This window comes from Dysidea avara, chromosome 9 (genome assembly GCF_963678975.1).
Source record: "Dysidea avara chromosome 9, odDysAvar1.4, whole genome shotgun sequence".
Classification (NCBI taxonomy): domain Eukaryota; kingdom Metazoa; phylum Porifera; class Demospongiae; order Dictyoceratida; family Dysideidae; genus Dysidea; species Dysidea avara.
This window is the reverse complement of record NC_089280.1, coordinates 28,862,446-28,879,717: the sequence shown is the minus strand read 5'-3', so window position 1 is coordinate 28,879,717 and position 17,272 is coordinate 28,862,446. Positions and strand designations below refer to the sequence as shown.

Here is a 17,272-nt window from a genome sequence, read left to right as displayed (position 1 = left end):
AATATGACTGCTTTATTAGAGTAAATAATATTCAGTGACTGTTCTATTAGAGTTTCTGACTGCTCTATTAGAGTACCTCGATCTTTTTTAACGGAATTGTGCAATCTGCAGACTTTCCTACTGTTAAAGCTTTATAATCACCTCAAAATGCTAGCTGATTCCCACATATACCCATTATGCCCGAAATTATGCCAGCATAATCGCCGCATCCCTATGACTGGATTAATTGCAAAGGCACTTCTCTTGCTGTTCTCTGTTTGCAATGCTATTTCACAAATTGAACATACCTGAAAACAAAGTGGAATGGCCACTTCATTCCTCAGTAAATGTTAATTGGAGGCACATTTAGTCACAATTCTGTATTGATTGTAAATGCGTACGTTATCTTGCTGTTCTTCATTAGTAGATATTGCTGTATAATTCATACATATAACATAGAAGCAGAATAGCCATTTTCATCAGTGAGTTTTCCAGACATTCTAACATTAAAAGCAAAACTGAGCATGACCTTATACTGCTATGGCTTTGGTGTGCAGTGTATAAAGGTATAGAACTCCAGTAATCTATCACTTGGGAATACCAAATGAAGCCATGCTATGCATATTTTGTAGTTGATTGTAAGTCATTCCATTCATATCAGTGGATTCATGGTTCCTATACCAATGGGATAACTATCACTTACAGATTACTATATGTATCTGTATGTGTTATGCTGTCTGTTTCCACTAGGTAGCTTTATCTAGTACTAACTTCATCCCAGGGCACTTATATGCATTATAATAAGTGATGTACTTTTTTGCATAAAATATAACAATTTGTTGAGTTTTGATTCATTAAATATTGAAAGTTTCTCAGCGGCTGGGGACTGTGCCCCTAGACCCCTGCTTCTGGTAACTCACTGATATAACCCCTTCAAAAATCCTGGCTATGGTACAGGGATTACTTATAGCTACTGTCAGACACAGAGCCTATTGTGTATTCTTTTTCAATATGAATACTTTTAAAAAAGTAATATCTTTTTACTTCAGAAGAAGATACTGACACCCTCAGTGTAATCATACTTTAGTAGTCATCTCATTGGGCCTCTACTCTAGTAAAGAATTATCAGAACAACATAGTCACAATAAATGTAGTCAATTGAGCCTTTAAAGAGAGTTCCCTTGAACTTGTAGCATTTTACTATGTATGTTACAATTTTGCTCACCAGTACAGGTGTTATCCTCAGTCAACTCTTGTCCCTTATAATAGGAAAATGGATAAGATCCTTTGGTGTTCTCACATGTTTGTGTGCATTCTCCATTATCAGCTTGACATTCTGAATCACGACAGTAACTATTAGCCACACACAATGTATCACACATACCAATACAGCTAGAGGCATCATTTCCGATAACAAATCCATAATGACAAGAACAGTAGTAGCTACCATCAGTGTTAGTACAAATGTGATCACATCCTCCATTGGGAAATTTCTCACACTCATTGACATCTGAAAATGTGATGAAGAGTGCAAGACTGGTACTACTGACACTAATAAACTACCAAAGCAGTAATAAACCATTAATAGTGGCCAAAAAACTTATTACACAAAAAGTAAATTGGAACAAAAGTCCAAACCCTAATAATTCATACTATATACTGTACAGTACCACTGATTTATTTATTATGACCAAAACTTGACATCAATTATCTTTTGTTTCACTACCTTTTATTACTGAAATCCTATTCTACTTTAATTGGACTAGTTTGTCAACATTTTGTTAGACAACAGGTATGATATAGATGTACACATGAGGTTGTGACTTCTTAGTTAGAATACTGTATCTCTATCCGTTTTGTGAAGTTTGTTATGCAATAAATTAAGGGGCGTGGTTGACATGTTGTTTTCTACAGCAAACTGCAGTTGATTACAGCTAGATCAATAAGGGTGAGGTTGCCATACTCTGATTGTTTAAGGGTGTGGTGGCATGTTCTAATAGTGTAAGGGTGTGGCAGAAAGTGGCCACGCATGTGATCAAGCATGCTGTCTAAGTGGGATTGTTTCATAACATTCCTTACATAACCGTTCTGTATAAATTTAGTGTATTTGTCCAATAATGCGCATAACTGTACTGTATGACTCATACAGTATGGTAATGTGGCTAATTGGTACTGCATAGAAAATACAGTATGCGATGGCACATTGATCCTCCCACGCAAAGTACAATATACTTCTGTATGCATAATCATAGTCTGAAAATGTGACCTAATTTTAGAGAACCGTTGATATCTGCACATTTATTTTATTTGTTCTTTGTTATCAACAGGGACAGAGGAATGGACTGGCTAAGTTTCAGCTTCATAAGTTAAGCAGTGTTCATGAGACAGCCAGACGAGCAAATAATTCAGTGGAAGAATGCTAAAATTTCCTGAATCAGGAAATATGCAGTACGGGGCAGAATTTCCTATAGACTTTCCTGCTTTTCAGGAAATTCTGTAGGAAATTCTGCCCTGTACTGCATATTTCCTGATCCAAGGAAACTTTAGTATTTTCCAGTGTAAACTGGTATGTACAGAAGCCATTGAGAAAAGAATCTACAGGCGCTTACATAAACCATCATAACTTACTAATAATACAATGGCGTACAGAATTGAATCCTGGCTCATTGTGTTCACCATCAATAATTGTGAATCCACCAAGGTATAGTTTTGCCTAAGGTATGCTTCTGTGTTTGAGAAGGAAGGCGAATTCATTGAAGAATGATTGTCGGTAAATTCTTCTGTCAACGCAACGTAAAGAAATGTCTGTAATTTTGAAACCCTTTCATGTATGGAGATGAAACAAGGATTTTTGTACTCTTTATGAACAGGCAAACACAATAATCCCTAGGATTTATCCATGGGAGGGTTAATTCATCCACCAGTGAGGCAATAAAAACTTGCATAATTTTTTCTGGAGCTTGCATCTTTTACCCATTGTTTCTAAATGCGTTTTATTACAAAAGTACTACTGTACGTAGAATGATGGTTTTCCAAAATTCGGTCACAAATACAACAGACTTGGAATAGCTATTTGCAGACTGCAGTATTAATTCAAGTGTTTTAAATTATTGTATTAAAGCTATGGTTGTAGCTACATACCAAGATAATGATCAAAGACTTTAGGGAAGATACACTGGCCTGATTTAGATGTACAAGTTTCAGAATTGCAGATATTCATGCAGTTTGATCCCTGATGCTGGCTTCAGATTATTAACATAAAAACGATCTGACTGCTCTATTAGAGTATTTGAGCATTCTATTTGAGTATATCGATCTTTTAAAGGCTTTCAGCTCCTTTTCAGCCAGTACTCGTATAATAATGTCAGCTATATATCACTCTTAGTAGCTTAACTTTTTCTTCTAGCTAATCAAGAATAGACACGCCCCTTAATTCCACAGATTATTCCCGTGGACATCCAATAATTCTAAAATGTGACCGGATTTCACATAACAAGGCTTCCACACACACAAAATGAAACTTACGTTTTTACCAGAAATGGATTGCTGGCCTAATACACTATCACATTCCACACTGTACTTCCTTCAGGACTGGCAAGTCTGGTTTCTGTGGCAGCTTTCTTCCGACCCTGTCAAAGCCACGAGTGGGAGATTGGCGCCATTGAATGGCCATGGCTTTGTGATAATGGTGTGTAGTGAGCTGGGACTTCACAGAGAGCTCACCAATAGTGTTCTCGGTCAATTTGGAGTGATTTGAGGGCCATGGAGAGCCCAAACTTGGCCTCTGGATTCCAATCGTCTTCTTACTCCATTTTATACCCGTATATTAAGATTCCAATCGTCTTCTTACTCCATTTTATACCCGTATATTAAGATTCCAATCGTCTTCTTACTCCATTTTATACCCGTATATTAAGATTCCAATCGTCTTCTTACTCCATTTTATACCCGTATATTAAGACCACCATCCACCCCCACCCTCCCACCCTATTACTATCACCTGTGATATTATTACCCACTCGAGAAAAGCTGCCCAAAACAGGGCTAATTTTGGGTATCAGAAATGTATACACCCACTCAGTGATAGCTAGTAAATAGATGCATACTTGGTGCAAATTTTGTTTGCACAGCTGTAGGCACTGGGAAGTTATTACACAATGATTACTTAAAATCGCCATATCTCCTAACGAAGTTTTGTGCGTCGAAGCCGGGTTTTGTCAAATTCAGTCACAAATTATGCCTTTAACTATCCTATTATTCTGGAATTATTCTCACAAAATTGTTGACCTATTATTCTCGAAACTATGCCAGCATAATAGGTGCAAGCCTAAGTTGAACTCTCTTTTGGGTAACTTGTTGTTAGCTGAACTCTCTACATGGTGACTTGAATGTTCTAATAGAATGAAGCTGAATGTTCTATTAGGGTGACTGCACTATTAGAGTATCTTGATTGTGCACTTGTTATGCACCTATCAATGTATTGCCCCACTACCCCCCCTCGGGCATATATGGGGTTATAGTGGGGATTTGACACAGCTGAATGTCAAATGCCCCATAGTAGGGAAAACCTATTGTGTCAAATCCCCACCATTGGCCCCAGTTGCAACACGGGATTTACTCAGGATTTGACATAGCAAAGGAAGTCACAACAAAAAAATATTTGGGTGCTTACTGAACGATCATCAAATACCCCATAGTGGGGCAGCAGTTTCGTGTCAATTCTCCCTGTAAAGCCCCACTTACGCCCGAGGGGGGTGGTGGGGCAATACACTGATAGGTGCGTTACTCCTAGTTGACTTTTGTAGTGTAACTCAGTGGTTTTTTATCTGATTCCTTATGAACCACTGAAAGTTTGTTCTAAAACAATTAATCTACATGTGTACCTATTTTCAGCTGATTCCATAAACTAGTTTGCCTGGTAGGCTTGACAACTAAGGCCTACAGAATGTTGGGACTGCTCCTTTGCAGCTTCGGCAGGCATCAAATGGTGACAGACAAGAGAACTTTGTATATTTCTTTAGTGAGATTGCAATTTACATACTGTTCAATGATTTGGAGACCTAACCTTATCAAGGACATCACACTTATTGAACAGATCCAGAGGAGAGCAACAAAGTTTATTTTAAATGACTACAGCTCTGATTACTTTGATAGACTCAAACAACTCAACCTACTATCTTTAATGTACACCTTTGAAATTAATGAAATAGTGTTTACGCTAAAGTCACTCACTCCTTCTTTCAATATTACAGACTACATAACTTTTGCTGATGGAAATACCAGGTCCTCCTCAAGTGGCAAAATGATTCATGTCAGAAACAATAATATTGTTGGTAGACATCATTAAACCAGGTGTGCGCCCACAGCCGGCCTTTGACTGGCTGTGGGCGCGTGCCTGGTTTACTGAAATTGTTTTCGTAAAAACGTGTGTGTGTGTGTGTGTGTGTGTGTGTGTGTGTGTGTGTGTACCTACCTATCTACCTTTGTTTGTTTGTCCATACGCACCCACGTGAGCAAAAACATTAAAAAATAATAAAAAGCAGCCAGCATGTAAGAATTGAAAGCCAAATCAAGTCTGTATCGAACTTCCACACACATAAACTTTGCTCTGAGGTGGTTTCTTCTTGGCAGTCTGAAATACGGGTATGGCAACTCTTCATAATGCTGGTCTTCCCTTTCGGTTTTATAAATGTTTAACAACTTTAAAACAACACTGAAGGCCTCTTAGGCTACCAGAGGTAGCGTATCCTTGGGGCGTTACCTGTACTTAGCGAACAAAAATGAAGGGCAGCCTCGAGGCTTTCTCTATACAATTCACATGAGAAAACACGATAGACACACTATAAAACAGTTGAAAAGATACTTCTGTGCGTAGTTTGTGGTTTAAAGTGGTTTGTTATAATTACGCTTCCTTAGCAGTGCATAGCAACTTAATTACCGAATTACAAAATTATTCATGAATTACGAAATATGCTGAATTACAGAATTTACAAATTCTAATTATCTAGCTGAATTAATAATACCTATAACATGAATATAAACTAAATTATACACAAGACTGATTAATTTAGTTAGAATGGGATAGCATTATTTGCATGGGCGCCTGGTTTTTAGAAGTAATGCAACATCAATTTGTTTCTTAATAGAATCCCTCGATTGTGGAATGCTCTACCCCCTATTGATTTATCTTTATCTATTAAAGTTAATGAGACAAGATTCTATGGTTGAATGTTTTATCAAACTTTAGACATGACAACCCTTGTACATTTCATTTTTCTGTCCATGTAGTAGATGTTCCAACACACCCATCCCCCGTTAATGTAACTTGTAAAGTATAAGTAATGTAATTTTATAGGTAATGTAGTATGGTAAGTAAATTTTTGGTTTTTAATGGCCAGTATCCCTGAGCTAGCGGCCATCAGTACTGTCTGTACTTTAAAGTTTCATTGATTGTACATCTAATATTCTATACCTGTATGCAGTACTGTAAAGTTAAAATCAAATTAAAATTAATACTTTTTATTAACAAAACTTGATCGTGCACTTTTACACATAGTTGGCATTTTTGTTATAACTCCATGGCTGTTAATGCGATTTCTTTCAAACCACAAAAGGTTTGCACTATGATAGTTACTCCATATACAGACTGATTTTCAAGTAATTCTGTCAAGCAGTTCACCATGGAGGCGTGACAACAAATTGCCTTTGGATTTTTGAAAAATCGCACATAACTCCCTTGTTCTTTGTCTGAGCAGTACCAAAATTGGACTATAAATGCATAGTATTATGTTCCTACAGCCCTCCAAAGTTTAAGTAAATTGACCAAAGTACGCACAAGTTATTGCAATTTTTCTATAGAAGAAGAAAAAAATTAAGAAAAAGATTATAGAAGAAAAATACAAAGAAAATAAGACAAACTTTGAAGGTGCGTATCTTAGTGATAGATAGGCGGATTCACCTCAAATTTAGAATGGGGCGTGCCCTACCCCGAAGGAGATTCCACAGCAAAAATGGTTATTTTCCATCTAGGGTTCATTATTATATGGAACGGAGCAGAACAGTTCCGTTACATTATTTTACGGAACAGAACTAATTTTTGATCATGTGCCATAGATATGTTACAGGCAAAGAATATATAATCTATGGTTGTACTTAAGGCCACTCCATGAAAATTCATTGTTTCCCATTTCCTGCCCGCATGCAGATTCTCTTCCCGCATGGTCATTCATTGTAATTGCTGTCATCTGAACATTTTATTCATTATTTATCCTGTAATTGTATAGTAGTAACTAATTTAGCATTCAGAAAGCCCATACAGCTAGCTTTTCACTGTTCAGATTCTTAGTTTAAATATTTCCAAATGTACAGATTGTCACTGGGTTTAGGAAAAGCAGGTAGCAAAAGTAGACCACTCAAGTCTAGCTACTTTTGATTGTTCATGTAGCTTTGTGTCCTTGGTGAAAAATGCAATCTGTTGACATGGGCAATAAGACCAGTTTTCCCAGATCCAGTCATATGTGACTGAATTTTGGAAATCACCCATATGGGCACACATGAAATTATTAGAATTTTCATGTTTAGTGGGTTGCTAATAAGAGCAGGGCAAATATTTCAAGAATTTTCTTGTAATTTAAGGTATTGAGAATGGCTTACAACCATTAACAAGTAGATTTGCACTATAAAGTTTGTGATTTCATCATTAAATATTTTGGGTGTCAAATGCGCCCATATGGGTGATTTTCCAAAATGTGGTCACATATATGATACTAGCACTGAATGACTGTATGAAGGTGTGTATTGTCACATTGCATATGCCTAACACTGTCATAGTATATTGTACTATTCGTTTTGTGCTTGGGTGGAAAGACAGCCTGTCCATCACAGGTACATGAGGCAGTACTGGTTAGGTATAATCAAGCTGAAAAGTTACTTCATTGTGATCCAAAATGCTTCCAATAGATTGCTTTGAATTAAAAATTATTCCGTGGAATTTTCTGCTGAGTGAGTGACTGATTGACTGATGCCTTGACTTCAGACAAGTGTAGCTAACTTCATAAATGCTAAGGCTATGGGCTTGATGTTTCACTGTTATATAGATAGTGCTTCTACCTTTTGGCATACTGCAGTACCTACGTAGAGTGCATGCATCATGGACTTACCTTTGTGTCCTATCACTTTCCACTGACAGTGCCAGGTGATAGTGAATATGGTTTCCTCTCTGCTGACTATCAGAAAATAGTCCTTATATTCTGTAGTGGTTGGATTTACAACAAAGCTGTTTCTCATACTGTTATTTATCTATAATGCTGTGTAGCTGACTGAACATGGCTGAAAAAGAAGCATAATGGGACTTCACTATTCGTTGATATTTGGGGTGCACATTTAGATGCTAGAGCAGCTGCTCAGTCTATTGTATCCATCGCAGGTAGCTACAAGATAATATAGTTTAGTCTCATTTTTAGTTGAAAAAGTAGTAGCCACACAGTTATTGCTTAGAATCCTTGGCTAGTAGCTAGTTAGTTATAGTTGTACAAAAATTTTAGGTAAATATGCATGCAAATTTCATCGTGCAATAAAAATGCAAATTACAGTAATCTCATAATATGATCAGTATTAGATGTGCTTTAAAGCCTTTAAATAAATAGGTCATACAATTAAAAAGCATTTGTGTGGTTTTGTGTAGTCAGCTAGTACCTTCACAATGGTGATCATCCACTCCAAGCACATATCCAGTATGACATGTACATGAGTAGCTACCAATAGTGTTCTCACAAACATGTTGACATCCTCCATTGGACTCCACACATTCATCAATATCTTAACAAAACTGATGAAATTGTAGCTGCAATACAGTACATAGAATCATACCAAGACACAAAGTCAGATCATTATGATATAACTGATATCCATCATTGCATGTACAAATGAAACTTCCGTTAGTGTTCCTACAACCATGATTACATCCTGCTGTTCCTTGTAAGCACTCATCAATGTCTGTAACAGTAGGTAAACATTTATACACATGTACACACCTAACCTATGCAGGTTGTTCTGTCTGCTAACAACTGAAATCCAGGGAAACAATCACATTCAAATCCTCCATTTAATTCTACACACACTTGAGAGCAGTTGTGAAGGCCATTGCGGCACTCTTCGATATCTGCAACATACATGCATACATCTATCACTTGACACCTCAGATCAAACCATTTGTTTCACACATCGTCAGAAAAAAACAATAAAAAATTCAATACCAGGTGGGAAAAAACGTTTTACCGGAATACAGCCAGCAAAGACATAATCTATAGTACATTGTCATCACATTGGGTTTCTTCACATCTGATCAAAGCCAGTCATCAGCCAGCAACCAGCATGGTTGCAACTAACATTTTCTCCAGATCATCATTTGATTAATGGTCAAAACTATGATGGCATGCATGGATAGGTTTTGCTAGGTATTTAATGTTTCCTAACAAAATCACTTCCATGTGTTGTGCTGGCTTTTTCTAACAAAGTCTCTATGTGAATATTAAATGTTGTCCATGTAAGAGTAGGTCAAGAAGACCTATCATTGATGATGAATAGCAAACATTTCCTTCTACGGCCAAGTAGATGTCTTCAAGAAAGAAGTTGTAGTCAGGGCTACTGACTAAAATGTGAATGCCAAGTGTGTCACAGTCAGAATGTGTACTGGAAATTTACAATGGACATTGGACAATTTACTTCAACTTCATATTGAGGCTAGAGTTGGGCGATATACCGTTATGGCGGTAAAAGGATGGTATTGCAGAAGACGATATACAATACCGCTGAATTTTGTTATAACCACCAAACCAGTTTCACGATAATATCACAGGTTTTCTATGCGCATGTACGTCAACAATCTGGCGGTTGATTAAGGTGGGTACAGTGGCTGATATAGTGGGTTCTTGACTGTTAGTTAAGAAACCGCATGTGGTAAGTGTGGTTTGGAATTATTTCGGACTGAGAACAACATAAAGTGGTCGAATAGTTCAGGACGACAAGCCAGTGTGTCGAACTTATATCAGAGAAGTGCCAGCAAAAGGAGGAAACACTAGTAATCTTATGGCACATTTGAGAGAGCACCATGCACCCTGACTTGTACGCCAAAGCCATGGCATTACAGGATTAACAGCACATGACTGGGAGTTGTAGTAGGAGAGGTAATGCCAAACATGATCCTATGGTGGAGTAATGACCTCACAAGCAACGGTGACTGAATTATTCGAGGTATCAAGAAAGTTTAGCCCTATGTCACCTCAGGCAGTGGAACTGAATAAGCTTACTACCTTGCCAAAGACGCCCAACCTTTCTACACTATAGAACGACCTGGATTTCGTGCTTTAGTTTTGAAGCTCAACCCTCGTTATGAACTACCCGAAAAGAAGCATTTTGTTGAGCATGAGATTCTTGCCTTGCATTGTCAAGTGAAGGCAAAGGTTGTCATTCCTACACTTCAGAGTGCAAAGTACTTCTCAGTAACAACTGATTTTTGGTATAGCAACTCAAACACACCATTCATGAGCTTTACAGTCCATTTGGTGGACCCTAAGGGGAACCTTCAAGCCTTTTGTTTAGACACAGTCCCCTTGTTTAACAACCACACTGGTCAGAACATACGTGAGGTATTCACCGACGTCTTTACAAATTGGAGTCTGTCAATGAACCAGGTGATGGCAATAACTACCGATAATGGCAGTAACTTTGTAGCAGCGTTGATTCTGATTGGTTGAGCTGTTATATTATGGCCACAACCTCAACCTGGAGATTTCCAAAGCATTGCAAATAGATTCTCTGCTACAGTGCATAAAGAAGTGTCATTCCCTTGTTGCAGTATTCAGCTGTTGCTAGAAAAAACCTGCGATTTACGGAATAAGTAAGAGCAGCTGAATTTACCTGAACACAAGGTAGTAGCTGATGTTTGCACAAGATGGGTATCCACTTATCAGATGGCATCACCATTGATAGAGCAACAAAAAGCTATGTGTACAGTGTGTGCAGTGCTGGCTGATGATCGAAAGTGCTGGTGCAAAATGCTGTCAGAGGAAGAGCTCACCACAATTAAAAGCATGGTACAGGTGTTGGAACCGTTGTCATATTTCACTGATGCCCTGTCAGGTAAATTTCACGTGACAGTATCAGTTGCTTAGCCACATCCTGAACACTATTTTGCTTGTCAGCCCTGAAGATAGTGCCAATGTGTCACAGATGAAAACCAACATAAAAGAGGACTTGGAGTGCCAATGTAGCAATAGCAGTCTCTCACAACTACTACATAAGTGCAGCTCCTTAGATTCAAGGTTCAGGGAAAAATATTTGGAAGAGGTAATCTGCCAAGTGAAGATGGAAGCAATAGAGATGTTGCAGCAGAATGATACTCATGATGTAGCAGCAGAAGTGGAGGTAACAGTGAGTGAAGTCACGGAAATTCCCAGGTAAAAGACGATGAAAGGCTTAAGTGCTGTTTTATAGATTGCTTGGGTGCTAGTAGTAGCTGCAACAGTGAAGACATAACAAATGAAGAAAGAGTTGATAGAGAGACTAAACGATATGAAGAATATCCACCAGTGGAGATAAGTGCTGAGGCTTTAGACTGGTGGAGAGAGGAAGAAAAGAAGTTTGCAGCATTGTCATGCTTGGCTGGTAAGTACCTATGCATTTGTGGTACTTCATAAAGACTGTTCAGTGGTGACGGTGGGAATATGGTGAATACTCTTAGAAATCAGTTGAAACCTGAGCATGTGAACATGCTTTCAAAAAACTTTCCATAGACCCTGTGATTGACTAACTGTTACAGTTGTCCGTATGACTGTTTTATCATTTCAGTAAGTGATCATTTAAAATAACATAATAAAATGCATTGTGCATATGATGATTATATTACTACACCTATAGCCTGTAAAAATAAGGAAATATAGAGTAATGCAAATGGTACTTATACACAAACAAAAAACAACAATTACATGTGATCTTAACTGCTTAGTCTGGACCTTTAAACATGTTACTACCATGGGACATAGCTGCACTGGGGCTGTGAAAAGTGATAGAGTAAGGCTGAAGCTATAAATTGTTAAAACAATAAATCCTATTTCACATTAGGGAGCCAACTTGACCGGATACATTACAAAGGTTCCAAGGTACAAGGGGCTGAAGAGTCCTGAGGTTCAAAATGATATCACTGTCAGGACTGTCCTGCTGCTTACTGCCATAAAGGCCTCTAGACAGTGCATTTAATTATATCTGTTGCATATAATGTATAGCTGATGTGCAAGTTCTAAAGGAGTAAATGATAATAGTAAGGTTTGGTGTGATATCAATAAAACTTGTGGAGATTTGTATAGCCTGGGGATGTTAGTTTGGTTAGGAGTAGATATGTAACTCCCAAGCTTCTTTACGAAGAAATACGTTGCTATGGTCTATGGTTATCTGTAGTAACTATAGTGTACATGCTTACATCAGGTGAGGCTAGATAGCTAGTTGCCATAAACAGTAGCACAATTAGATGTGTAGATAGGTAGCTAACTAGTAGCAGCGTTTTTAATCAATGTGTGTGTATTAGCCCACTTAGGATGCAAAAAAGATTCAATGGATCACGATCATCATGTGAAATTCTGGTACAAAGCTGTGGCTTTGAGTAATTTAGGTTTGGAGTGTACTTGCATAGTTAAACTGAATTGGAGCATTGTTATCGTGATATTTGCAATAACCATGATAATTAGGTTCACAATTATTGTGAAAGGAAATTTTCAATACCGTCTAACTCTAATTGAGGCCTGGTACTCAAGCACATATGCCATAGGTCCACAAATTTACAAAGATTCCTGTCTGAGAACCCTTCATTACAGAAGCATTGATGTATATCAGATAGAAAATATCATACACATCATATCTGTATCTCTTGGGTGAAAGGTAATCATTTAACAATTCTCTTTCTGTAGCCTACAATGGCAGGAGTCTGGGAAGAACTGATTATAGCCCTGCCCCAGATGTCTTGCTTACCCAACAATAAGTCTGGTATCAATGGCTTAACATTTTTGGCCTACAATCTAAAACACTGCCAAAAGTTTGTTCCATAGCTGTCGAGGCCTTGTACACTTACCAAAGTCTCCACAAGCAGCTAATAGTGTGAGGTCTGCAACAGCAGTAACCAAAGAGAAGAGCAGCAATCAACTGCGTGAGGCCTATGACAGCAATAACCAAAAAGAAAAGGAGCTTGGGGCATTTAACAGAGGTGTGGTGTAGTAAGGTTAGTGAACAACATTAAATGGGGTTTAAATGATCATTTAAGCAAATTAATGTTGGAGCTAACTGCCAGAGTATCCTGAGTAAGGAACTACAGACTATAGCATGCTAGCTATGTTGAGTACCAAAATGCATGGCTAGGCTCTAACTAGAAACACAATGCATGTGTCAGTGTGCCCCTGGATTCAACCACGTGCTTCAGTGAAATTACTCGAACCCCTATGACTGGAACAAGCTACAAAGACAGGGTATGGCTCAGTATAATCATCATGAACAGGCACATTGATTAAAATATAATGTTTTCCCTGTACATCTCAGTGAGGACAAAGAAGTATGCCATTCTAACAATGAAAGAGAACAGTAAATTTTATTTCTACCATATCATAAATTAGCACCCATAACTCACACGCCTTACACTGTACAAACACAAAACAAAGATTTTCTTATAGCTGCTCCATGAAATAGCAAACACTGTGAAAAAAGAGGGATATAAGATGGTATTTCCAGTGGCTTATTGAATACAAAAAAGCTTGATATAACCTGTAGTATACTAACAATCACATGTAGGGCTTTAGTTAATGTGTTAAGCATACCGAAACCATATATGTGATGGTATAGTGTGGGAATTATATTTGATATAAGCTATTTTAGGTAATGCGGTAAATTAACTGAAACCATATATGTAATAGTATAGTATGCATTATACTAAAGTATAACATGAGTATAATACAGGGTTTATATTAAGGCTTATTTGTATTCAATAAGCCACTGGAAATACTATCTTATATCCTACCTTTTTCACAGTGAAATCTGATGGCAAATAGGTTTTATTTATTTAAGTTTTGTTTCAGTGCATACCAATGCAATTAAATGTGCAAATTTTTTTGCGTATCATGTGTAGTTTTACCCAGTTTATTTATATCACAGAATAGAAATTTGCAAAAATGGCCGATTTTCACACTGCGGGTCACAAATAACTAAGCTTACCCATCTAGGTCTTAGGTAAAGTCCATCTACTAAAGACGATACATGTTTAAAGCACTCTGCTAATAGTTGGGCATTAAACAGAATATTCTTTGGGATGAGCCTATTTTGCTTTTTTGCCACCTATCTTTCTTTCCAGGAATTCTTTTACTTCTTACCTATTTTGCTCAATATTTTGCTCAAAATTTTTCTATTTTGCTGAGCATCAGTAAAAATTAATTGCAGTATCTCAAGGTTACAAGCTGCTCTGTTAAAATTAGAATATGTCGTACATAGTGACTGCTCTATTAGAGTATCTTGATCTTTAGTCACCATTTCCTATGAGCACATGTTGTCCTAATACTATGCATGACTGTTTTATTAGAGTATCCCGATCTTTTTCATACAAAATGTGCTAAGTTGCCATTCCTTGGTGCCCATTTTTCCAAATTTCCACCTATTTTTCCAGCATTTTGCTCTTTGCTTTTACCAACCTATTTTTCCAAAAATTTTACCGGCAAAACTGGTGCATCCCTAAATATTCCAATACTATTGGAATTCTGCGCTCATTCTGACAACATAGCTAAAATGTTAAGCTGTATTTGCCATAATTTTGCTTTAGGCATGCTTATAAAATGAATTGAGTGGTTAAGCTCGTGTTGGCTTGGGTGATTTTTCCCACTGCAGTATGTCTGAGTCAAATATGCTCAAAAGTTTGCCTAAAATGCTTTCAGGAATTTCCAAAAATATTCATCTATTATGCTCTTCAGTGTTTCCATTATGTTTGCATTATGCTCCTAGTGTAAAAAAAAAAAAATTCTTACAGTAATCTTGGAACATTTCAATCAGTGAATTCTCTATTAGAGGTATTTCACTACGAAGCGACTGTTCTATTAGAGAGTATCAATCTAAGGAACTCACTTTGCAGTTTCCACTGACTGCTCTATTAGGGAGTATCGATCTATTTTCATGGAATTAAGTTCTATAGTTTGAAATATTCACTTAATATGCTAGCATTATGCTGGCATAGCATTCCAGCCTATTATTCTTTTATTGTAAAGGTGCAATTTGATTGGTACTGCCACTATAGTGGCAGCATACACAAGTTTAGAATTCGGTTGTGACCAGACCCTTTTACAGCAAATGCTACCCAGCTAATCAAAAAGCAAGTGGCGTAAAGGGTTGTCAATGCCAGACTAATTTGACGCAGGCTTACACTGCGGGCTATTAGCTTGTAATACTGCACGCTTAGAAAAAATCAATGATTGACGGCAAGATTGCAGTGCCTGAGATCTTTCTGCTAGCTAGGGACCTGCCGATTATGCTGGCATAATAATGAGCATAATAGGTGCCTGAAAGCATTGAGCATAATGCTAACATAATAGGCAGAAAAGTTGTGCAATACTATAATTTTTTGCTTATCAAAATACATATCCCACAAAAAGATCGATATACTCTAATAGAACAGTCAGTAACTCTAATAAAATTATCAGGTAGCTGACTGTTCTATTAGAGTATATCGATCTTTTCTGTGACATGCATTTTGACAAGCAAGGATTTACAGTCTGTGCTTCAACCACTTACTGCTTTCCCTTAAACAAGGGAACTGAGGTAAAAATATTGAGCATAATTTGAGCATAATAGGTAAATATTGAGCATTAATTTAAGCATAATAGGTAAACTTTTGGGCAGTACAGCATAGCATAATAGGTAAACTAATGAGCATAATCGGCGGGTCCCTACTGCTAGCAGGTTTTCAACCATTTTAAGAACCTGCTAGCAAGTCTTTTAGTGGATTTTAAAGACTTCATTATCTCACAAAGATCAAAGCATTTTATGCATACCATTTCCTAAGATCAGAAAAAACCCACAATCATTTCTTCAGGAAAATGCTGTGTACAGGCTGTATGGTGGTGTATGAATGAAATTTCGACAGTACTATAGCCCACAATTTTAACACCACAATCGATATGTAGATATCTGCATATAAAACAAATGAGGTGCATGTAGTTTGTCTTTCACCTATTTGGGTGGCATGCCTGAGTGGTAAACATTACTTATACACCACTTAGGAGGATTTGCCTGATAATATGCCTGTTTTCTCAGTCTGCAACCCTGGGCACATATATCAGGCAAATCCCTTGTGGCCATGGTATAACTATTATAACTATTGACAAGCATACATATATTAACCAGTCACAATAATGTTACAAAAATTTAGGAATTTTATATTTTGGTTCAGAGAAATAATAGTATTGAAACAAGGATGGTTGTCTACACCTGCAAAAAAAAGTGGTTTTAATCCTTGCTTCAGCCTTGGCTGTAACTAAAAGAGTAAAGCAAGGATTAAACATTTAGCTACTGTACTAGTATAGGTGCAAGTGTAGGGACCACCTTTTTATAGTAGTTGTTATACGAGTGATGGAAAATATACAAATCATAATACCTGCACAATTGTGGCCATCACTAGTCAACTCATATCCCTTATTACAGGAGCACTGATAAGATCCATCAGTGTTATCACATGTATGTGTACATCCTCCATTATCAATTAGACATTCATTGATATCTGCAATAAAATTACTGTCATGTGTGTACAGTATAGCCAACATGGCAATTATGTAATACTGCACGCAATCAGTCAAACATTCTCAAGTATCCTTAGTCATACCTTTTCGCCCTAGTCAGTGGCATAGCCACCCCTTCAGGGATGGGTGGGAACATTCACCTACACATTTCACTACATGCAACTAGCACAAATGCGACGAGTCCATCCTTAGTGGACTCTATGTACATTTGGTTTAAAAACTGTTTCAACAGTGCATAAATGTATCTAGCAATAATATGCTACGCTGCTCTTCCTGCAGCTTATTTCACTAGTCTAATGCTACTGCATGAATGATATAGAAGCTAGAAATGAAAACTAACTTACTACACTTCCTTCTTTTAGCTCATCTGCACTTGTACACAACTCATTTTACTTCTTAAGATAGTCATATGGCTTACTTCAGTCACCACTGAATCTTTCATCTCCAACTGACTTATTTAACATGGGAGAATTTAATTT

General features: G+C 37.3%; 1 protein-coding gene across 3 annotated transcripts in view; it reads right to left on the bottom strand.

The window, feature by feature from the left end:
* LOC136266172 (multiple epidermal growth factor-like domains protein 6) overlaps positions 1-17,272 on the bottom strand; it is an 85,760-nt gene that overhangs the window by 1,545 nt on the left and 66,943 nt on the right. For all 3 annotated transcript variants that reach the window (XM_066061169.1, XM_066061168.1, XM_066061170.1), the window contains 6 exons: positions 16,652-16,774; positions 9,017-9,139; positions 8,848-8,973; positions 8,674-8,796; positions 1,364-1,489; positions 1,205-1,315 (listed from right to left, as the gene is read on the bottom strand). In XM_066061169.1, the coding sequence (XP_065917241.1) occupies positions 1,205-1,315; positions 1,364-1,489; positions 8,674-8,796; positions 8,848-8,973; positions 9,017-9,139; positions 16,652-16,774 (732 nt within the window). The remainder of the gene's footprint in view (positions 1-1,204; positions 1,316-1,363; positions 1,490-8,673; positions 8,797-8,847; positions 8,974-9,016; positions 9,140-16,651; positions 16,775-17,272) is intronic.